The sequence below is a fragment of the Diadema antillarum genome, unplaced genomic scaffold (genome assembly GCF_040938485.1).
Source record: "Diadema antillarum isolate AM-2024a unplaced genomic scaffold, OU_Dant_1.0 scf00000001, whole genome shotgun sequence".
Taxonomy (NCBI): domain Eukaryota; kingdom Metazoa; phylum Echinodermata; class Echinoidea; order Diadematoida; family Diadematidae; genus Diadema; species Diadema antillarum.
The window spans coordinates 3,681,362-3,705,980 of NW_027270890.1; the positions used below are offsets into that span (position 1 = coordinate 3,681,362).

Here is a 24,619-nt window from a genome sequence, read left to right on the forward strand (position 1 = left end):
TGAACTTGTCCTTTAATAGGCCTAACGAGATCTCTTGTGATAAGAAGGCACATGACAAGAGAGAGGGTATGTGAGAAGGAGGAAGAGGAGGGGGAAGACTAGGTGACGAAGGGCTAAGGAAGGAAAGAAGGAGACGGGGAAAGAGAAGGATGAGGAAGGGGAGAAGCGGGAAGAAAGGAGGAGGAATTAGGTGGGGATAAGGATCAGCTGCAAGGAGGAGGAGGAGGAGGATGAGGAGGAGGCTAAAGAGGAGGAGGAAGAGGAGGAGGAGGAGGAGGAGGAGGAGGAAGAGGAGGATGAGGAGGAAGAGGGAGAAGAGAAGAAGTCTAAGGAGGAGATGAATGATGAACCGGAAGTGTTTAAGGCAAATTGAAAAACGAAGAGTTTAAAATGGAACAATTGCCTCAAGGAAGACAAAACAGTGTTCGAAGAAAAGATAAAAAGAAGCAAGCTGATAAATAGCAAGAAAATTGGCAAAACGACACTTGCAGAAACCCTTGGTTATGTAAATACTTTAAAAAAAGATATCACACACACACACACACACACACACACACATAAACTCATGTAATGCAAATATGTAGGAAGAGGAGGAGGCCCTATATGTATGTGTATGTGTATGTATTCATGCATGTGTGTGTCTTACATCAACCAGGATGTTGGGATTCTTGAAAAAGTGAAATCTGTATTATAATATTGAATGCGGATCTTTCATGGAATAATGCAAATGCCATGTTTTCCTTATAAAATGAGTGCAGACAGAATGATTTGGTGTTGCTGTTGTTGTTTCTTTAAACGCACATTCAATAGGATGGCGATCTAGAGTGATATCAAAATGAAGAAAGAAATTAGATATGGAACGAATAATAAATTTCCCTCCGCAGTCATTTATTTTGTAGCGAACTTCCGCTTTCCTCAATTGTTGTAGGTTGTAATGATTCTCCGCATGTCGAGTGTGTGTGTGTGTGTGTGTCGCTGTGTTTTCCCCACAGAACTGATATGTGGTTTTCATTTGACCTTGTCCATATCATATCACACCATGCACTTTCCCCACAGATAGCTGGCGCTGTTCCTTTTCATGCGGACACATTAATAATCACACAACAACATTATACACGTATTGTACACTGCATGCACTGCACGACCGTACCGTACCGTACGTTGAGTGCTTATGCTGCATGTAACATAACACATAGGCGCTTTAGGCGAAGATTGCGAAATAGCAACGTCGAAGGAAGGGGTCGGTACAATATGCTCGATCTTTTCACGATTTTTAGTAAAGGTGGCATTGTTCTTTGGTGTTTCCAAGGAACATGCCAAGCCTTCAGCACCCCAGTAAACTCACTCATCAAGAGTGTGATCCTCCAGGTAAGAATACTGTCGCAAAATGCGTTCCTTTTCTTCATGTCGAAATGCGAGAGAGCGATTGTGTGTGTATAGATATCGTACAGTAGTTTACCACCACAGTGTACGATGTACGTAACTATGAAGGCTGATCATCATTACAATCAATGTAGTAGACAATGGTTTTGTACACGTGCACATTGCAGATTGCAGTAGTTTGACACGTATAACCTACACGTAGCGTATGGAGAAGCCCTTTTGTTATGATGGGTTATGAACAGTAGGGCAAAGATCTACACCAATACTAAAGTCTAGATTCTAGTTGTTATGCTGTAAATTTTTGCACACCATCGCCGCATCGGCCATCCCATTCCTGAGCTTGGCTTTTTTTTTGGGGGGGGGGGGGGGGGGGTGTTTCACGAATTATGGTACTGTAAAAGAGGAAATTTTCGCGGTGTTGAAATTTTCGCGCATTTCGCGCAACAAGAAGCTAGCACAAAAATAAAAGCACGCGAATGTTTTTGCATGCCATATGTTCCAGTAGTCAGTACTTGATTTGATGTCTTGATTCTGTGGAATTAAAAACACGCGAAAGTCTTCTGACACGGCCAATCGCGAAAAATTAGTCTCGCAAAAATATCCACTTTTACAGTATACCACTAGAGTTCTTACTGCACTGGCACTGGTTTCCCTGTTCAATTTTATTAGATTCCTGGCTATTCTAAATCACCACCCACGTCAAATTATCAGTAGGGCCTAATGTTTACAGAATGATTCCATTGTTATTTATCTTATCTTGTATCTATTATCAATGGCTACATGAAAAAGCCATCTCCAAAATCTTAATTTTTGTTACAAAGTTGGACAACATTGAAGACACACACACAGCATAAGGGCCTACCCTAATTTGTAATAATTTTTTAGTCAATCTTACAATAGTTAAATTTTAAGTTCGACTTAAAACACCATCCTGGCATTGGGCCATGCATTGTAATTGATCATCACTTACTCGCATCTCACAGACAATGAGTGACGTGACTTGACTTGCCTAGTCTCGCTCGGCCTGGTCGGAACGAAAATAAGTTTGTTCTATTTCTGATTTGCCTTTGAGGTTCTAATTTTCCTTAGCCGTGTTAGCAGATAATTACAATGAATGCATAAAAATCATGTGTGCAAAATGAAATGCTTTGATTTTAATTTTATGTTTATGATGAAGTAGCATTTTTATCAAATTTTAATACAATATCAGTTTATGTTTGGAATAGACGGCTTAGTGCATTACGATATTTGTGGGTAATTCAGCCTCGTGGGTAAACGCGGCCCCTTGTAATGGGGTTGTGAGCGGCTGAGTTTACAGTTAGGCTGAGTTTACCCACAATTACAATACTGCTACTGTTCTAGCCTGACGAGACGATGTGCGAAGCATGTACTGGTACAGCAACAGGTGTGACTGTATTACAAGTTGCATACTCTGCTAGACTGTCTACTATATAGTAATAACCCGTTGAGGATGGGTTGATTTTACTACAACATGAATTTCCCATAGACACCTGCCCGAGAATACTGGGGACTAGTCTTCTACGGGCTAATCCATTTGAAGATATATATATACAGCCATAAAAAACCCAGCATCAAGGTTCGACCTCACATGTCAAAATTCGACCACCCGCAGAAGCATATAGGTTTTACATGTAGCAGGTGATCAAATTTTGGGTGGCGTTATGGTTGAAGTGTGGATGGCTTTAATTCCAGAGGTCTTAACACTTATTGTAGGTCCTACATGTAAAAGAATCTTGTCTGTCAAGTGCTTCATGTATTAAAAGATGCCACAGTGGAATAAAAAAAAGAAGAAGAGAGAATTAATGAATGCCTGACCATCTATAAATTGTACTGTTCTGTTTTTCTATAGACCCCTCAAGGCTGGTCTTCTGTTTATCTGAATCTTACGTGGGATGTTTGGTAACATTAAAAAGTTGTATTTTGCTGAAGAATTCTTTTGTTATTTATTTAATCATTATTTTTTGTCATGAGTGTAATTTGATTAGGAATGCTAGTTGTGGATTGTTTTTAAACAAGAATAAAGAGAATAGTAATTATCTGCTGGATAGGCTGCTTAGCTGTGAAAACAGCTCTTTCAGGAAGAAAAAAACCCAACAACAACTAGAATTTGTAGTTCGTTAAGAAAATGACCAGTGGACTCCCTGGCTCCATTTTACCAAAAGGTACAATCAATTACAAACTTCCTTACCACACAGGCTGCCATAGACTTATGATAGAAATCAACTAAGTAAGATAATGAATTATGATTGTTCTTAAAACAGGCCCCTGATACCCTATGAATAGACTAACTGATTCCATGTACCGGTATTTCTTTTGATGAATAGGAGCGGGGAGGCAGCAACTCCTACAGCCATGGCGCTCTGACATTGAAGTACAAACTTGACAATGAGTTTGAGCTCATTTTTGTGGTAAGTTTAATGCTGCTGCTAAGTCACATTAAAAGATAGTGAATCCAACTATAACCGAGTTACTAATTCAAAATGAATTAAATCTGACTCCTGCACTGAACTTTGATTGAATGACATTTTAATGCAGAAAGTGATAAGATTTATACCGGTAAGTTATATAGACCTACTGAGAAATGTGTATTATGTGATAGTTTCTTTTTCTCCTACCACAGTTCAATAGTCTCAATGATTGAGTATGATCCCTAGATCGAGTTGTCTAGTGCAATAGTCATGTAATAAGCCTGATGAAACCCCTTAGAATATTGCAGTTTTGGAGAACATGCGGGAAGATTCTGGAAAGCCAACTTCCTGTTCTGATGTAATGCAGCATTTTAGGATGTTTGCATCAATGTTGCAGTGGAGCTGTGTGTGTGTGTGTGTGTGTGTGTGTGTGTGGTTCCTTTTTCTTTTTCTTCTGTTGTCACTGTAAGTTATAAATATTAACCTGCTGTGGTCAGGAATATTCTGCATTTAATGGTGTGTTCTTTTGCAGGTGGCATACCAAAATATTTTATCGCTGTCGTACATCGACAAGTTCATCGATGATATTCACCAAGAGTTCCGAGACAAGTACAAGGATGATTTGAAGAGCGGAAGGATATTTGGTCCATTTGACTTTGATAAAGATTTTCATCGGCTGCTCAAGCTAGCTGAGACAAAGAAAACTGGAACCAAGCAAGTGAAGCCGGTAAGTGTGGTACTTGTAGTATTTTCTCATGCTATTCATGATGTACAGCATTTGGAGCTTCAATGTATGCTACAGGCATGTAGCTCTGAATGATGTGAAGTCATATTGATCAAATTACATCATGATTATGATTGTTCTTTTGCTCTGCTATATGTTGCTGTGAAATACCTTGCAGTTAAAACTAAACATCATATTCTTTCCTCAATTTTGTGAATTTTGGAGGATATGGGTATTGCATTTTATCATGTGCAACTCAATAAAGTACAAATCTAAACTTGAAGTAAAATGATTGATGCAGTCTATGCATAACTTACCCATACAAGTATGGTAGTCTGAGAATAACAGAAGGTGATATTGTACATGTTGCTATGTCAAATAAGATATTGCACATCAGGCATGATGGGTATAATGTATGTCTTCTGGAATTTACTTTGTCAATTAGTAGAAGCCAAAATATAAAAATCATTGGCGTACATACTCGGGGGGGGGGGGGGGGGGGGGGACTATTGATGTTATTTACATTGATGAAGGGCAATTTGACAATCAGTTGCAGTTCAAATAACTTGATGCAATAGTTTTTCTTGTTGTTTTTCTTGTTTTTGTTTTGTTGTTTTATATATGAATATCAGAGTAGTACAAATTCATGTATAAGGACAGTTATGTTTTAGTTCTCAACTGACAAGAGATGAAAAAATACAGGCAGTGGCACATACCTTTAGAGGGTTGTTTATTTTGAAATACCATGTGTAACAAGTGAACATGTGCAATCCAGCTTAGTGTCTGTGGTATGAAGTTCCAAGTGAATATGACAAAATGTTGTAAGAAAAGAAACATTTGAAGAGTTTGTTTGCAAAAACCGATAAGTCCATTTTTGAAGATTTTGAAGTACGGTCTCTGTCATAAAGTACAAAATAATACCTTTTAAATGATATATTGGTCACTACATATATAGGTACATTTTTGAAGTTATGGTCAAAAGAAGCAAAATTTTTCTTATTATTCTCTTTATTTTTCTTGACCTTTAATCACAAATATCTCCATTTGGCAAATATGGACTTATTGGTTTTTGCAAACAAACTCTTCATTTGTTGTTTTTTCTTTTCTACTGTAGATGCGAACTTTTGAAGAATCCCAGAAATCCAAGAAAACCGTGGGATCTATGATCATTGATCCTAACAAGGAGGAGAAGAATGCCAGTAACAAAGCCAAAAAGTCAGGTACAGACAACAACAACAACAACAAAAATCTTTGTATACAATAAGTTTTGTGCAAGTTGTATCAAAGTGAGTCAAGTGTGTCAGCATCAGATTTTGACTAGGCACTTTAAATACAATGATCTTTTACAGTGAATGTTCCATGATTGTACAGTGATAAGTTTAGTCCTGTGTGTTTAGTTGTGTCTTACCATGTGTTGACATAAAGTGACAGCCAGGCTGGTGTGTTATGTTGTGATTTTACAAGTTCATTGAAACCAGGAGTCAACCTTTTAAAGGCATAATTTACCATTTGCAGATGAAACAAAAACCCAGCATTAGTGCTTTGAAATAGTTTTGAAATGTGAGTTAGGGATAGAAACAACCACTGTAAAAATTTCAATTGGTAAAATCGATGTTAAGTATTGTTAGATATACAAAATGTGAACAATACACTAAAAATGTTTACATACTAAACCATCTACAGTTACGGTTTATTGAGAAAAATACAGGTCTCCTTATATTTTAGGTTTTATCGCGAAAATTTTATATGATAGAATATTTTGTGGTACAACAGACCTACACATATGCATTAAATGTCATATCTTGAAAATTTTTAAAATCACTGTTCCCAAAGGTAAACAGGACCTTTTAAAAAAAGAGGTCAATCTATGTTTTGTCAACATAAATCTCCATCACCATATGCGTGCTCAGACACTATGACGCAAATTGTGGACATATTTACATTCATAGATGTGTACAGCCTTCTGGAATTGCTATGTCTCTACTTTTTGACACTCTCTCTTTGTTTGACAGGGAAGAGTGAAGCAAGCCCTCAGGCTGGTAAGAAAACTAGCAAGCAGCCTGACAGCACTGACGGGGGGAGTCTGGACGAGGAGACTATCATGCGCAATAGGGAGAAGATGTTCAACCGTAACAAACCGAAAAAGGCCGAGAAGTCACCGTGAGTTATGCCCTCGGTAGTAGTAATAGTACAGTGCACTCCCATTATAACGAACACAGTTATAAGGAAATTCCGGTTACAACAAAGTAGAAATTACGGCCACAATGTTATCCTCTCTATGTATTTCTATTGTTTATTTGTTCGGATATAACGAAAGAAAACTGCCATTCCTGATGACTTCGTTACAAGGGGAGTCCACTGTAATACAGTCAGACCTCTCCTACCTGGCCTCCCTTTATCCGGATCTCTCTATTATCCGGGTGCGATCTTGGTGTGATTTTTTTTTCTTTTAAATCTAATGATTACGGGAGAAAGGGGGATTTCAAACTCAAACAAAATTCCTTCACAAACTACTGTATACATGAATTATATTCCCAACATAATCAACATGCATTCACATCAAATTTTCATCTAAATAATGTGCATTCGGAAGCTACCCCAAATTTTTGGCTGATACTATAGCAAAGAAAGAGTTTTAGCTAATGCTACCTGCAATAGGTTACATGTACGGTGTATATGTTATGTAGCCACTATTGGGTAGGCAGCTGAGTATATTGAACATGGAGTCTCCCACATCCGGCCAAATCCCTTATCCGGATGAGCGCCGGTCCTGACATGTCCAGATAGGAGAGGTCGACTGTAGTAGTAGAGGTAGCAGTTCACATGTATTAGTAGTACTCTTTTAGTGTTTATAGTGGTATAACTTAGTGATAGTATGTGTAATTGTAATAGTTGTTGCAGTAATGTAGTAAAAGTAGAAGTAGTATTGGAAGTGGAAGTGGTAGGAGAAGTAGTGGTGGTAGGAGAAGTAGTGGTAGATGATTTAGTGATGGTAGTAGTAATAATAGTTGTAGTAGCAGTGATAATGTTAGTGTAGTATGCGGTAGCTGTAGATCGTAGTAGTATTATAGTAGTGGAAGTTGAATAGTACCGTAATAGGAAATAGAAGATGACATAGTGATGATAATAGTAGTAGTAGCAACTGTAGTATTTCATAGCGGCAGTAATAGTTATGTATTATTACTGCTAGTGGTAGTAGTAGTAATGATTATATGAAGTACTGTATATGGCGTATATTTCAGTGGGTTTTTATTTTTTCAAATTTTTAAACACAAAAATATTAATTCTGATCCCGACATGAATGCGACGTGCGCATGTACATTTCTCCTGCCATGCTGCACACCATGATCACCAATTTAGCCACTCCTGAAATTGTCGGGAAAATCCAGTTCGCAAGATATTAGACTCACTAAATACAACTGTATAGGATATGCTCTATACATTGGTCCTACAATGTACTTGTAATGATAGAGACTGTAGGTATGGTAGCAGCAGTTGATTAAAGGTCTTGTTTTAATACCTTTGGGAGCAGTGATTTATAAAATGTTCAAGATATCACTGTTGTTGATATCGATATCTTTTTTGATGCATATGTGTAGGTCACAAAACATCCTACCATATAAATTTGTGCAATAAAGCCTAAAATATAAGTAGATATTATTATTATTATTTTTCTTATTAAACCATAACTGTAGATAGTTTAATCTGGAAACATTTGTATTGTAACTATTTTTCACATTTTGTATATTTAACAATACTTCATTAATACATTGGTTGTTTCTATCGTTAACTCGCATTTTAGAACTATTTTGAAGCATAATGCTAGGTTTTTGTTTCATCTGCCAAAGGTAAATTATGCCTTTAAGTGTAACAGGTGGCATTGTTTAAAACAATGTTGTTAACTGGTGTGTGTTTTTCTTGTGAACAGTAAAGTGACGGTCAAGCCAACCAAGAAGACCAAACAGGCCACAAAATGGCCAGCAGGTGGGACTAATAAGGACATGGAATCACTGGACTGGAGTAATAAGGCAGAGACCAATGGAACATCAGACGCCCAGAACGGAGAGAAGGAGTTTGATCTCAAGGATGAGGTTAGTGCTTTTTTGAGCTTACACAGTGTAGCTTCTTCAGTGTATAAGCAAGATGCATGTAGTGGTCTCATTTACACAGTGTAGTTCCTTCAGTGTAAGCAAGGTGTACAGTGTATGTAGTGGTCTTATGTACACAGTGTAGCTCTTTCATTGTAAGCAAGGTACAATTGTATATTCAGTGGTCTAATTTACATGGTGTACAATGTAGCTCCTTCAGTGTATGCATGGTGTACACTTGTGTATAGTGGGCATATTTACCCAGTGTACGTCATTATTCAAGTGTATGCAAGGTATATGAAGTGGTCTTATTTGTGTAGTGTAGCTCCTTCCATGTAAGCAAGGTGTATGCAGTGGATGTATATACCCAATGTAACTCTTTTAGTGTAAAGTACCTTTCTATTGTGGTGTATACGACAAATATTTTGCAGGGTTTTTATTTTGCAACTCTCAAGCATCAGCGGTGTTGGTGAATTTAAAGGGATGGTACAGTATTGGTGAAGCTGAGGATTTGGCTTTTAACTTTTTTGCGAGATACCAAGAAACCACTTATGAAATAGTACAGAGCATGCCATTCTAAGAGGAATACAAAGCTTATTTGATGAAAATCGGTTTTAGAATGGCTGAGACATCCAAAAACAAAATAAAACAAAGCGATCGTAATAAAATGTAGATCCCGCATTTTATCAGTAGTGCTCTTTTTTGGGTATCTCAGCCATTTCATAACCAATTTTCATCAAATAAACGTTGAATTCCTCTTGGAATCACATGCTCTTTCATATTTCGTAAGAGGTTTGTCATTATCTCACCCCAAAAGGTTAAAAACCTGAAGTTAGGTCTCAACCAAAACTATACGAGCCCTTAAACAGAGAATGAAAATATTGACTCTGATCCTGACATGAATGTCACATGCACGCTTACATGTACTGGTACTAAGTATGCAGTATCTGAACAAGGTGCATGGTGATACTTCATGATTGCAAATTTGACCATTCGCAAAATTGTTGGAAAGTCTGTTTTCGTTAAAAAAATTAGACTTGCTCAAGTTATTGCGGACTGTACAACCTGTTTTTTTGACAAGGGCTTTAATTTTTTGTGAATTTTGCAAATCAGAGTTGGACTGTGAATTTAACAACATGTGAAAGTGTTGCCATGCACTAGAGTAATGATGCACCTACGATAGCCTCAGCACCAGTTTGTGAAAACAACATCTTGTGAAAATGTCTGTGACCTCTTCATTCGCAAAAAATTATTTGTATGAGAAAATAAAAGCTTGTACAGTATACAGTACTTGCACTTATTAAAAAGTGAATTTTAAATGAATGAAATACGTCGATAAAATTGGTCGATTTACTTCAATGTAGGGCAATTTGTCAATCAGTTGCAATGAAGTGAATTTTAGTTGACCCATTTAGGAGAGTTTGTATTGGTAAGGAGTCTCTTCTGTCTTTGTTCTCTGGACAGGCGGCCTGGGTTGGTACCATGAAGGGAGATCTTCCTAACATCAATGAAGGCGATAGACTGAACGAAGAGGAAGAGGAGGAAGAAGAAGAGGAGAAGGAGGAGGAAGTAGCTGAGACTGTCAGCCAGAAAACTAAACCAAAGTAAGCTGTTAGAAGTTTAAAGAGATGTATAGTTTTGGGTGAGATGGGGATTCAGATTTTAACTTTTAGTGAGATACATAGAAACCACTCATATGAAACATTAAAGAGCATACAATTCTAGGAGGAATTGAAAGTTAATTTGATGAAAATTGGTTGTGAAATAGCTGAGATATCCAAAAACAAAGATGTCATAATAAAAAGTGGGACCCACCTTTTATGAGGACCATTCTGTTTTGCTATGTTATTGGATAGCTCAGCCACTTCGAAACAGATTTTCATCAAATAAACTCTGAATTCCTCGTAGAATTGTGTGCTCTTTAATATTCCAAAGAAGTGGTTTTTAATTACCCCGGTAAAAGTTAAAAACTAAATCCCCATCTCAACCAAAATTACACCATTTCTTTAAGAACTTAAATTATTGTCCCAAATAGAAAATGTGCATTTTGCATTGCTTTTAAATTTATTTTTACTTCAACGATTAAGGGAATTCTTTGCACAGGTGACATCGTATCACTTTTGTCACATGTTTCTGACAGTTTTAGTATTTGGAAACCTTGTCTGTGAATCCCTTGTAATATTACTATATACTTGGAAGAGAAAACTGAAAACCGGATAGTGCCCGTCACGTTTGTATAGCACAGATTTTCTGGTGGATATCCTATTAAACTACTGGCTGGTTGAGTAGAGGAAACCACAAATGGTGGTGGGTATAATTGCAGACCTAATACTTTGGTTGTCTACTCCACTTGGTTACCTTTTTCCTGTTGTGGTAATTGCTGCAGGATCTGTTAGGGATGTGTGTATGTTTGTGGTCCTCATATTCATGACACACCGATTGACTACCCCGTCTGAGGGACAGACTGTTTTACCTCGTGACAGAGAAAAGGCAAGGTCACATGACCTTTAGGAAGTTCATGTGACCTTGGTTCTCAAGTGTAGCCTCCTACAAGTCTTGAGTGTGACATATTATCAGCTGAGCTAACTTCCCCTCCTATGATAGTCACTGAAGGCAAGGTTTTTAGTGAAATTCCTTTTCTTGCTGACCGCAGTTTTGGTTTCTGTGCTTACTAATGGACTTTCAATATATATTCTCTCTCCCATTCTTTTTTTTTTATATTTTTTATGGAGAAGTAAACCTCATTGTGAAATTTTTCCTCAGAAAGGCAGTGAGTATGCACACATTTTACAATCACAGGATCTGCTAACTAGTATTTTTGTAATCATATTAAGTACATTTTTTTTTTTTTAACGGAAAGTAAAACAAATTGTGGTTTTGAAATGAGTAGGAAAATGTGTAAAAGTTGAATGTAGCATTCCCATTTAATAGTGCAATGTCTCAATTTTCTTGACCAAGTTGCATTTCTTTCTTTTTTTTGTCTTCATGATCTGTCTGTTATTCTTGTGCTGCAGCACGTCTGATCATTAGAGATTGGCAGCCATGAAATAATATAGCCAATAGGAAGCGCTGAAATGAGTCACGTGTGCTTTGGTTATTCTAGTCCCATTGCACTGCGTGTTAAATCCTATTGCCGATCGTCTGTGCGCGCGGCGGCTCCTTTGAATTGCATGCATACGCGCTGTCAATCCTGTAAACAACTTCTCGTAGTTCGGGCTGCCGGCCGGCCGGCCTTTCTTCCCATGTGCATAACATGTGTGGCATACGTATACGTACAGTACAGTAGACCAAGCGTTGTGGGACCGGACGCGTACATGGAGTCACTTTGAAGGGCAAATCCAACAATTTAGCAGCTTAATTCTCATGCCGTTTCAGAGTATGTTGTCTAGTAGGCCTATATGAGGAGTCTATATCAAGTCTTTAAGGTAAAGGGTGCATATTCTATGTAAAATAAGTAAGTTTTCATGCGGGAACTTAAGTGTCCGGAAACCCAACCCCCCATCATACTTATACTGTATGTGCGGGATTTCCGAGTACGACGTGCATGCGTAAATCAAATGTTTGGGACGAACATCTTCGGACGTCTTGACCCACAAAGGTACGTGAAAAACGCTGAAAAATGCTGTTAGTTTTCGAATTTTCAACCCATTTTATAAAACAAATGATGCACAGGATTATTTCGTGGGGTTAGTGGAGGCGTAGCTCACTCTCGGGTATTTACAATGTAGTGCAACATGCACTCGGCTTTGCCTCGTGCATGTTTCACAATTGTAAATACCCTTGAGTGCGCTATACACCTCCACAAACGCACTCTATCCTGTGCATCATTTGTATAATAATACACAGGTGAGAGTGCATTAGTGGAGAGTGAGCTGCATCTCCACTAACGTCACAAACTCAAACCTGTGTATTATTTGATTTATAACATGGGTCGAAAACTAACAGCATTTTTCATGTACCTTTGTGGGTCAATACCAGTCAGATACATGTAGCACTCGCTCAAAAGTCAAGATGTCCGAAGATGTTCGTCCCAAACATTTACGCACGTCGCACTCGGAAATCCCGCACATATAAGTACTGTACGTATAAGAGTATACGTACACGGTATACGCCACATGTTATGCACAAGAAAGGCCGGCTGGCAGCCCGAACTAGAAGTTGTTTACAGGATTGACAGCGCGTTTAGTAGCGCGCAACGCACTTGTAACCACTGATTGAGTGTGCACTGCTAGTGTAAACATTATGACGTCAGTGACTTCGCGCTTTTTTGCACGGCCGTGCATGTTAGTAAGAAAATAATGCACGCACATGTGACTCATTTCAGCGCTTCCAATTCGCTACATTCTTGAACCCATTTTATAAATCATGTTCACACATGTGAGACACTTTCTTGCTCATTTGCTTGTAGATCTGGAGGCTTTGGCATGTTCAACATGTTCCGTGGCCTGGTGGGGGCTAAGACACTGGACAAGCAAACTATGGCCCCTGTACTGGACAAGATGAGAGACCACTTGACCGGTGAGTCACATTGCCCAAAGCTGCAAAATTACTCTGATTTTTGTGGAAGCTTTGTGAAAAACTTGGAAAGCTACAATATTGTGTCTCAAATTCTCAATAATTTCGCAGACATTTCAGTTCAGTGAAGTATTTGCTATCTGTGGTAAATGTAAAATAATTAAAAAGAATATCTCCTGATTTGCAATGATAGAGGCAAATTTCATTTTATTTTTTTCTGTTTTGGTTTTTTTTTCTCGTTTCTTTCTTGGAGGATAGTGCATTGTCATAGTATTACGTAAGTCACAATTTTTTAGCTGCCTTGAATTGCCAGAGAACTTTTGTTGCTGGGACCTTGTAAAATATTAGAATCCCTCCGTTTCCACACTTTCATATTTGGACTTAAATTTAATGGCCTCTATATTAAAGTGAAAACTAAGTTTCGGTAAGTGCTTGAGAACCCGTCTAGTACCATTTCATTTTTTCTTGCAATATATCGAAAGAGTCCACTAAGAAACTTACCTGGCTGACGCGGTTTGCCGGAATGATAAGTCGGTTTGGAGTATTTTGAGAAAAATGATAATAGCAGGAAAACCGACTTTTATTCCAGAAGGCTCCAGACTAACTCGGTCTCGGGAAAAATTCGACCCTACTTCAGACAATTCACACGCAGTTCGTGATCGCCACATTCTACTGGCAAATGCAATTATACCAAATGAGGCCTAACTGAATGGACAGGAAAGTGCGTGCTAATGTAATCCTGTACAAACAAAACAAAAATGACAGCGCGCGGTCCTCAGTTGCTGAGATGCGCGGTCTTTTGAATTTTTGTTGTTGTTTATCAAGTGCCTTTGATTGTTTTAGAGGTGCTTGATAGGCGCACACTAATTTTGCATGCACGCAAAAGAGGTTTTTGATGCGCGCGTTGTAACAACCAACAACTCGGACCATTACTGCGAGTAGCCAGAACACGAAGCGCTAGTTTATACAGGCCGCTCCCATAGGACAACACTGTACAATCAGAGGGACAACCATTACAACTCATCCCACCGTCAAAGCGAAGCCGAGTTATCCCCGAGTCCGAGTTTAGCCTGACCCCGTTCGGGTAAGTACTGAGACTGAACCTTTTTGGTTAATATTTCACATTTTCGTTGTTATCCATCGAATATCTTGTTATAACATCGTTATCCTGCACATTTCCTAAGCATACGTTCACATTTGGGAGCGAAATTTGACAACTTTTGCAGGCGTACCAGAACTTTGTTTGGGCTTTAAAGTACTTTCTCTTTATTGAATGTTTTATACATGGATGCTCTGTTCTGTCTTCCAGCTAAGAACGTGGCTCGCGACATTGCTGAGAAGCTGTGTGAGTCTGTGGCCACCAAACTGGAGGGCAAGGTTCTCGGCACTTTTGAGAGTAAGTCTTGAATTCTTGTCACGGTGAATGGTTGTTATAAAACGAGGAATGTTCGCGTGCATTTTAATTTCGCGAATTTCGCGAGAGCCAAGATTCGCAAAGTTGAAATGCACGCAAAAGTTCTTGTCTACACTATATGCATTGAATATTAGAGGCAACTCGCGAAAATTTCATGCTGCAAAAAAGGCTGTCAGCTGCAATTCGCGAAAATTCCATGCCGCGAAAATATCGTGTTTTACAGTGTTTGTTTTCTTTTATACCCCCACCCATACATAGTTTTGCATAACAGCATCCAAATTTCATTTAAAAGATTGTTCTTGTGTGGTGAGATGGTAGATTGTAGAAATTTTGCAGACACTGTGTGGCGATCATGTTATATCAATACCCCTAGTTCTTTTGAGGACCACTACACTTAGTGTCCAACAATCTTCTAATGTAGGATCAGCAGACTACCCAATGCTTTTCAGAATGATCTGATTCAATCCAGCTGTCTGTATGAAATGAATCACTTATCAAATCTTTCTTCAACTATTATGAGCATCAATATTTTCTTACCCAATAAAATGATTTCTTTAATAGCGTATTTTCTTGTGACATCAAGACTTGAAAAGAATGTGACACATCGATAAGATACATGTAGTCAGTGTCCATAATGAATGTCTTAGATGAACTTCTTTCACTGCCTTTGTTCATGAGGTATTCATGACTGGTGAAATGACGTACTTTACGTTGTTGTAAGGTAAAGATGCTTTGTACATTGTAACAATGATGACCTTAACTCATAAGCTATGGAAGCCTTGCTGGTTTTGTATAAAGTTTGTGGGGATTCCAGAACCTGGGAGGGAAGAGCTTAAAGGGGAATTAACCTCCACAATACATGTGTATTGAGTGAATGGAGCAATATTAGTAGAATACATTAGTAAAGGTTTGAGGAAAATCTGAAAATTCGTTCGAAATGAATGAATTTTTGAAGTTTTGATGATGAGACCGCTGGATCAGAAGACTACTATGGATCCTGACATCACATGGACTACCATATAAAGAAATATAAAGAAAATTAAACATTTATTTCACTTTTCTAGCATAGTGAAAGAACACTAGACTTACCTCTTTCAGAATGCAGGAGGAATAATATTACCCTTGACATACAATGTATGTCGGTAACAAGTTCAGGGAATGTGTACTTATCATATGAAATATTTTGTGGGATTTTCTTCATATTTTCTTTATATCGTAATCCATATGTGATGTCATGATTTGTAGTAGTCTTCTGATCCAGTGGTCTCATCACCAAAACTTCGAAAATTCATCACTTTTCAACAGATTGTCTGATTTTCCTCAAACATTCACTGATGTGTTCTACTATTATTGTTGCATTCACTCAATCCACATGTATATTTGGGGTTAATTCTCCTTTAAAGACTCTCTAGTGTGCAGACATCATAAAGTGGGAAGGCAGGCCCAGCTTGGATATACTTGAGAATCTCGGCAACAAACTGTGTACAGCCTTATCACTGATCTCTATGTAAGTTCCTACACAGCTGCAGAATCTTGAATGGAGTCGAACGATACCAATGAGTGTACACTTTGATGCTCATATTCGCTGACATGTGTCTGAAGGGATCTTCATGGTTTTCGAATGCCCTCGTTAGACAGTGTATTCCATTGGACCACCCATGTTTCCCTGTGCCACCGTGTCTTGAAAGGGAAGGGACAGTTTTGGTTGAAATAGGGTTTAAGGTTTCCAATTTGTGTAGGTGATTATTTTTTGAGATAATGAGAAACCTCTTATGAAATGTGAAAGAGCATGTAATTCAAAGAGAGATTCAAATTTTATTTGATGAAAAGTGGTTCTGAAATAGCTGAGATATTCAAAACAAAGCAATCCTAATAAAAGGTGGGACCCACCTTTTATTAGAATCCCTTTGTTTTATTTTGTTTTTGGATATCTGATATCTCAGCCAGTTCAAAACTGATTTTCATTAAATAAACATTGAATTCCTCTGAGAATTGTAGACTTAAAGGGACTGTACAGTACTGGTTGAGGTGGGGATTCATGTTTTGAACATTCCTAAGTGAGATCATGAGAAACCTCTCATGAAATATGAAAGAGCATGTAATTTTAAGAAAGATTCAACGTTTATTTGATAAAAATTGGTTTTCAAATGGCTGAGATATCCCAAAAAGTGGTAATGATAAAAGGCGATATGCCACGCCTTTTATTAGGATCTCTTTGTTTTACCTTGTTTTTGGATATCTCAGCCATTTCAAAACCGATTTTCATCAAACAAACTTTTGATACCCCTTAGAATTGCATGCTCTTTGACATCTCATAGAGTGGTTTCTGAATATCTCGCAAAACGTTAAAAGTTGAATCCTCACCTCAACCAGAACTGTACACACCCTTTAACATTTCATGAAGTGGTGTTTAAATATCTTGCAAAACATTAAATGCAGAATTCTCACCTCAACCAATCCAGTACCATCCCTTTATTAACATCCCTCTTTTTTTCTTCCTGCTGTAGGAGTGACATCTGTTGTCAAGGAGGGCCTACAGGAGTCCCTGGTCCAGATCCTGTCTCCACGGCGACGGGTGGACATCCTCCGGGATGCCTTTGAGGCTAAATCTCACGGCCAGCCATTCTCCATCACATTCTGTGGTGTGAATGGAGTCGGCAAGTCCACCAATCTGGCTAAGGTTAGAATACTTTATAAAAGTCAGTTGTGGTTCTAAAGTCACTTGTGGTTATAAAGTCATTTTGGGTCTTTCCAGCTTGGCCGCATGTTGTGCAAGGTGTAGTTTCTATGGAGATCGTAGCTTGTGGAATGCAGGTCACCATCATCCCATTACTTTGTGGTTGTATTCTCACAACTTGAAAACACATACATGTAGACGACACATAAACCATTCCTCTTGTGCATCAAGGTTACAATAACTGAGGCCAAAATATTTATCAGTGTTATCACATGATGCTGAAATCCTGATATTTTTTTTTCTATACTGCATTATTTTGTAAGCCCACTATGTAAAGTTTATAGAGAACAAAGATATATTTCTTAGAGTTTGTATAAACAAGAAATCACTATTTAATAGCAATGGAAGAGACAGTTCATCAAGCAATGCAGCTGAAATCGTGCAGTTTTTTGCCAACTTTTTATGGAAATTGACGAAAAATTTTCTCACTACGTCAACCCTTTCCGTAGATCTGTTTCTGGCTGATTGAGAATGGCTTCCGGGTGCTGATAGCAGCCTGTGACACGTTCCGAGCCGGAGCTGTTGAGCAGCTTCGTACCCACACACGCCACCTGAACGCCCTGCACCCCCCAGAGAAGCATGCCGGGCAAGCAGCTGTCCAGCTCTATGAGAAAGGATACGGGAAGGACGCTGCCGGGATAGCCATGGAAGCCATTAAGTTTGGTGAGAATCTTTCTAAATAAGTCGTCGATTACTGTATACGCCAAATATTTCGCGAGGTTTTTCATTTTCGCGAATTTCGCGAGTCGGCCGCTATTCGCGAAATTAAAAGCACGCGAAAATATTGACTCTAATGCTGATATGAATGTGACGTACGCATATGCATTTCTCCGTTCAGTACAGGACTCCACGATCGCGAATTTAACCACTCGCGAAATTGTTGTGAAGTCCCGATTCACAAAAATTTAGACTCGCGAAATATACAGCGTATACAGTAACTTCTTTGACAGGCTAAAGCTGGCAGACGACAACCATGACTGGAGAATAATCAGGAAAGTCTTATTGAACCTGTAATGTGCCAGGGTCATACTTTCTCACGTCAGCCGAAGTTTTTAGAGCCTGGGACTCATACTAAACCCTTGAGTACTACAGGTAATGGGAATTCACCTCAGAGTAAATACACTGTACATGTCATGTGTGGATTCCAGTAAGTTAAAGGGATGGTACAGTATTGGTGGAGATGAGAATTGGGCTTTTAACTTTTTGTGAGATACCAAGAAAACACTTATGAAATAGTACAGAGCATACCATTTTAAGAGGAATTCAAAATTTATTTGATGAAAATCAGGTTTGGAATGACTGAAACATCCAAAAACAAAGTAAAACAAAGCGGCTGTAATAAAATGTGGGTCCCACTCTTTATTAGAATCGCTCTGTTTTGGATATCTCGGCCATTTCAAGACCAATTTTCATGAAATAAACTTTGAATTCCTCATGGAATTACATGCTCTTTCATATTTCATAAGAGGTTTCTCATTATCTAACCAAAAAATGTTAGAAGCCTGAACTTAGGTCTCAACCAAAACTGTACGATCCCTTTAAAGATCACATTTCAATTGGTACTGTACATCTTAAATGCTGGTTTAAACTCTGATTTTAACTTTTTTGTTGTTGAATAGATTAAAATGCATTAGATATTTGATTAAAATTTATAGCAAGCTCACAAGGCCAAGGTATGTCAACAAAAAAGCATACCATGATGGCAGTCTTCTTCAAATTTTGGTCCTTTTAAAGTTGATTCCATATAAACTGATCTGGCTAGATAAAGAATATTTATACAAAAGCTGTCGTACGGGGTAGCGATTCTTTGTAGGAGGTACAGTGTAGCATGCTGAGTGTTTTCTGTGCATTGTTCTTCTTGCAGCCCGCGACTGCCGCTTCGACGTCGTCCTCATTGACACAGCCGGACGAATGCAGGACAACGAACCCCTTATGAGGGCGCTGTCTAAGGTATGTGACAAGATCCTGGTGAGATATGCAAGGGATATATGTGACCTGCCACAACAAAAGGATCCGAAAGTCGCTGAGGGCTGAGCTGAGAAAATTGAGTTGGAAGTCAGATCATCAAAATCGGTCAAATCGATTGGATTTCTTTTTTGGGCATAATTTTGTAGTCAAATGTATCGTCTGTCATCTGCCGAAATTTCAAAGCTAAATGATCAAAGGAAAGGTGAGAAAGTAAGTTTTTTTTTCTGGGCCATGATTTTCTGACTTTCAACGGAACAGAAACGTGTCCGGGCGACAAGACCTTGTATCTACAAAATGTCAAATGTTCAGGAGAGCCAAAAACATAGCGGCCAAAGCGCTATAGCGAATGGTATAGCCTGTCCTTTGACATGCCGTGGTGGCTTCATTTTTCAATAGGGTATGACAGTTAGGATTTGGACAGGACATCACTGAACTGATTATTTGACCATTAATAAAAAAAAATAGTCATTTTCACCAAAATTTGAGATACAAGGTCTTGTCACTCCAGCGATGTTACGTATCATCATGTCCTCCTCCAAAGCTGCCTTGAGAAGTTTGGATCGAGTTTGAATTTATCTTGAAGCGTCAACAGTCCTGATTCAGAAATCTGTTGAGTTTGGAATGAAACATACTGAAAGTCGAAAGTTCTGTATCAAAAGAGAAAACAGAGTGGCTTTGTTGATTTCCATCTGTGTCTTCTTCCTGCCCCCAGCTGATCAAAGTGAACCGGCCGGACCTGGTCCTCTTTGTGGGTGAGGCCCTGGTGGGGAATGAGGCTGTGGACCAGCTGACCAAATTTAACAGGGCTCTGGCGGACTACTCCGACTCTGAAAACCCCCGCCTCATCGATGGAATAGTCCTGACAAAGTTTGATACCATTGACGACAAAGTAAGTTGATAGAATAAAAAAAAAGGACTGTTCATGCTGTTCTGTGTACCCCAGAACCGTACAGTGCACTCCCGCTATAGCAAACATGGTTATAACAAAATTCTCAGTACTAACGAAGTAAATATTCAGGTCCCCAAATTATAATCTATATATCTTTATACACTTTACTGTTCGGCGATGACGAAATTTCAATATAACGAAAGAAAACTGCTGATTCCAAGGAATTCATTATAACATGAGTGCACTGTATACGAAGGGAGCCTTTCAGTCAGGAGCAATAAAATTGACTGAAAACTGTCATCTGAGTTGCAGAATTGATAGCACGTAGAACATTATTGCAGTAAACACATTAACACTATTTATACAGCTTGTGTAATTGTGTAGTATCCAGTGAATAAATTCTTTCCAGGCAATGTAACACTGCACAATCCAAATGAGCATGATAGTTTGAATGTAAGAGTTGATATGATACTTTGTCAATGCTGCAAAAAAAAAAATCAAGTTTGGAAAGAAAATTCTCTTTCTTTAGGAAGATTTGGGTGTTGTGATCACACTACATTCTAGTAATTTTTGTCTTTCATTTTGTGGCATATTGCTTAATATTGCTGATATGATGTTATGGAGTATGATATTAATCTTGGCAGTAAATCATTTTTAACTTTACCAAGTGATTTTGCATTCGGAAATTTACTACAAGTGATTAATAGTGGAATGCAACCAGGATGTTGCTGATTTGACAATCTGTGTTTATTTTTTATTCCTTGCCAAACCAGGTTGGTGCAGCCATTTCGATGACCTACACCACCGGTCAGCCCATCGTCTTTGTGGGGACTGGTCAGACCTACCGTGACCTCCGCAACCTCAATGTCCAGGCAGTGGTCAATGCTCTCCTCAAAGCCTGAAGTCCTGGATGACCACTGCAGTGCATGATGACCATTGAGATTGAATTAAAAAAAAAGTCAATAGCTCCTTTTATGGACTGTTACTATCCCTTCTTACAAGTACAAACATCACAGAAAACATATTCAGCAGTTGAGAATTTTGTTGAAACATTTTAATCAGTCTCCCTTGCTGTGAAAGTAGAAAACTTGTTTTATTCACACTTTGGAGCTTGATGATCATGGTATTGGGTGATTGAATAAGTTATACAGTTGGCAGGTTTGTTCAATATGAAGTACATGTACTGCCTATAGCAAGTTAAACTCTGTGGTCAACTGTGTTATTAGGGAGGGGTGCATGAAGTGGACAATGGTAGTGCTGACCATTCATTCACTTATAGGGATGAATTTAACGTTGCACTTAGTCTCTGATGATGAAGAAAGTTGGCCTAAGTTGCCCCTTTGAAATTGGTATTTTTTGTTTCACACTCAGATGACATTAATTAATACTTAATCTGTTTCTTTAGCAGTTTATCTGTTACCTCCCTGTGTGCCACAGTGTAAACCTCCAGTGTTCCACATTATTCTGAGACTGCAACACTTGAGTGCTTTGGGAAAACATTCTGTTTCTCAAAGCCATGTAGCTTTTTATAGATGCATCTGTGCTAGAAATGCAGCACAGCAAAGTTGTAGTGAAAATTGAAAGAAAACTTACTGACAAATATGTGGCTATGATGCTTTCAGTGTACTGTGACATAATAGTGCACTCAAGTTATCATGAACACGATTATAACAAAATTTCAGTATGATGAAGTAAAAATTTAAGACTCAAAATTATCATCTATATTTCTTTATGTGACCTACTGTTGGACTGTAACGACATTTTTACATAACGAATAAAAAAAAATCAACAAAAACACCAGTTCTGCGGACTTCGTTATAAAGGAGTGCACTGTATTGAGATTTAACAGTTGATTTGTGCATGATCATGAGATTGAGCAAAACTGGCAAGCTGTCGAAGGAGTTGGGTGTTCGAACATGGCACACAAGGAGTTAATACAGGCTAGTAGTATCTCAGCTTTGACCTTATGGTCTGGGGGGCATTTCATGAAGGAACTTGTCGGATAAAATATCTGACAAGTCAATAATATCCGACAAGTTTTGAGAAATTCTTTAGTCTGATTGGCTGATTTCTCTGAACTTGTCGGATATGATTGACTTGTCGGACATTTTATCCGACAAGTTCTTTCATGAAATGCCCCCCAGATCGCACCATTGAGGAGCTCAGTCAAAGTCTTGAGTGTTTGTTCAATTTTTTTTTTTTTCTTTGGGCTGGCAGCATCACAATACTGTTAGCTTGTTGACATTCCATGTGGGAGCAAGGGTGAATCCTCTAGGAAGAAAAGCATCGGGGGGGGGGGGGGCATTTCAGGAAGGCAAATTTGCTCTCAGCCAATCAGATGCAAGGATTTCACTAGCTTATATATGTCAGGAAAAAAAAAATATCTGACAAAATGCTTCATAAAATGCCCTAAGAACAACATCAACCACAAGGAAAAAAAGATATGTGAGTGATTTTATGAAGGAGTCTCATATGAGTAAAACCTGTAGTGTTTACAGACAAGGGAAATTAGAGACCTTCAGCAATTGAGCTGAAATAGTTCTTTTTGAGTGAGGACCTGGGGGTATGGATTTGGGATGGGGTGTGTTGGACAGGTGGTTGGTGGAAAATGGGGTAATGGCACCCTCTAGTGCCACATACAGTAAAAGAGGTGGGTAAGGAAATACGGATTGAATGCAGGGTGACTTCACTTTCTCTTAAAAACTATTGCATTATCACTCTGATCCAATGTATGCAACCAGAGTGTTAGTTTTATCTCTGTTTATTGTGCAATCTCTATTAGAAATTTAGTGACTTTTTTTTTTTGGGGGGGGGGGATGGGCAGGGAACATACATTGTAAAATGAGCCTTATCTTCTTTTCTCACATTAAACGTCTGTTTTTTCTTGTGTTGCAGACATCACATAAATGATGAAAGGGTACATTGTGTGTGTCATGGTTCTTGACCATATTTTTTCTGCACATATTAGACACCATAAAAGTGAAAATTTGATCACCTGATGCTTAGTTTCCATCACATGACTAAACTACCCTGCCTTTTTTGTCAGTCTGTTTGTTTGTTTTTGCAAGACAAAAATTCAGGAACTCTAGCATAGAGAAAAATCAGACATTAATTTCTGTGCTATGAAAAATTTATATTGTAAACTTCACATACAAGGAGATCCATGTTTTTAGACTTGTTAGATTTTGTTGGTCAGTGACTAAGATTCTCTGCCTAACTTTAAAGTGGTTTATGCAAGGTGTGCCAGTGGAGATTGCAATATTATGGATATGTATATGCATGAAGTAGGACTTAACTATCAGTTATTACAAATTATATTCCACATACTAAGAATGTTGCAATAGGATTGGTCCAGAGCTGATCACGTGATGAAGCGTAGTTTTGCCCATCACATCACCCGAGAAGAAAAGTTTGTTACACTCTATGTTGATAGTCCCTTTTGTTTCGCTGATCTCCACACAGTCCACACAGTCCTAACGCAAGATGAGTACGCGCGAAATAAAAGTGCGTTGCACTGTGGACTATCATGTGACCTAGGTCACTTGATAGTACACAGTGCAACGCACTTTCACTTCGGTGCCGCGCGGTGCGCGCAGCAAATTCATTGTTTTGTCATCTACGCGCACACGTAGCCTAAGCCCTATGGATACCTAAAGACAGCTAAAACGGTTTCAGATGTGGAATAAAATGGGAATTTCTAGGACCCTAGATGTGGAATATAAAGCAAATAATCAACTTTTAGTTTCAGGCAATGAGACAAACTATCACTTCCTTGGCGATCTGAATGTGTACGCTATCTTTCCTCAGCTGCGCTTCGGAAAGATAGCTACATCCAGATCGCCTCGGAAGTGATAGTTTGTCCCATCACCTTCACCAACGTTGATTATTTGCTTACTAACATACAACCTTGTATTTCACTGTGTGATATTTAAGTGGCCTGATGACAAGTTTATCATTACCCATGCTGAAGAACTGATATGGAAGCCATACTGGTTTATGAGTCTTAGATGACATGTGATAAAGTGATTAAGAATAATTGTCCATCCTTATGTATACACTACGTCCCGCACTGTGGGGAAAGTCCTGCAATATCGACGCTTAACAGGACTTCTCACGCTGTCCGTTCAAAACATGTCGGGTCCAGGGACAGAATTTGGAGGGGAGAGTGACCTTGGGTGTGTAATTGACAAGCACCAAGCTGTGTTTATCAAATTTGATCATATGTGAACTCTGGTGTCAAATTGCAGGCCGAGCCTCAAACTGCAGTTGTCCCCGTAGTGCGGGGAAAGTTGATAGGTTGATAGGAAGGGGAAACCCTGTTATACAGAAGGAGGTTACCAGGACCCTTTAATTTTTACCTCGTCATAATTGATACCTTGTTGTACTAGAATGAACTACTGTATACACCATACATTTCGCGAGTCTACATTTTCGTGAATCAGACACTCCCGACGATTTCACGAGTTGTTAAT

The 24,619-nt window shown here is 38.6% G+C and overlaps 1 protein-coding gene across 1 annotated transcript; it reads left to right on the plus strand.

Annotated features, from left to right (window-relative positions):
* The first annotated feature begins 1,228 nt into the window (after positions 1 to 1,228).
* LOC139718023 (signal recognition particle receptor subunit alpha-like) lies at positions 1,229 to 21,481 on the plus strand. The gene is made up of 14 exons (XM_071629544.1): positions 1,229 to 1,368; positions 3,729 to 3,812; positions 4,345 to 4,539; positions 5,651 to 5,756; positions 6,549 to 6,696; positions 8,465 to 8,627; positions 10,089 to 10,228; positions 13,033 to 13,142; positions 14,449 to 14,535; positions 17,061 to 17,233; positions 17,740 to 17,953; positions 19,155 to 19,240; positions 19,971 to 20,147; positions 20,921 to 21,481. Exons 1-14 carry the CDS (start codon positions 1,252 to 1,254, stop codon positions 21,047 to 21,049), a joined length of 1,929 nt encoding a protein of 642 aa, XP_071485645.1. The 5' UTR covers positions 1,229 to 1,251; the 3' UTR covers positions 21,050 to 21,481.
* Positions 21,482 to 24,619: the final 3,138 nt, after the last annotated feature.

Bases quoted from the DNA above. Each gene is read 5' to 3' on its own strand.
- LOC139718023 (XM_071629544.1), top strand. From the start codon at position 1,252: ATGCTCGATCTTTTCACGATTTTTAGTAAAGGTGGCATTGTTCTTTGG. The intron at 4,540-5,650 runs GTAAGTGTGGTA...TTTCTACTGTAG, and splicing joins GAACCAAGCAAGTGAAGCCG to ATGCGAACTTTTGAAGAATC. The intron at 10,229-13,032 runs GTAAGCTGTTAG...ATTTGCTTGTAG, and splicing joins AGCCAGAAAACTAAACCAAA to ATCTGGAGGCTTTGGCATGT.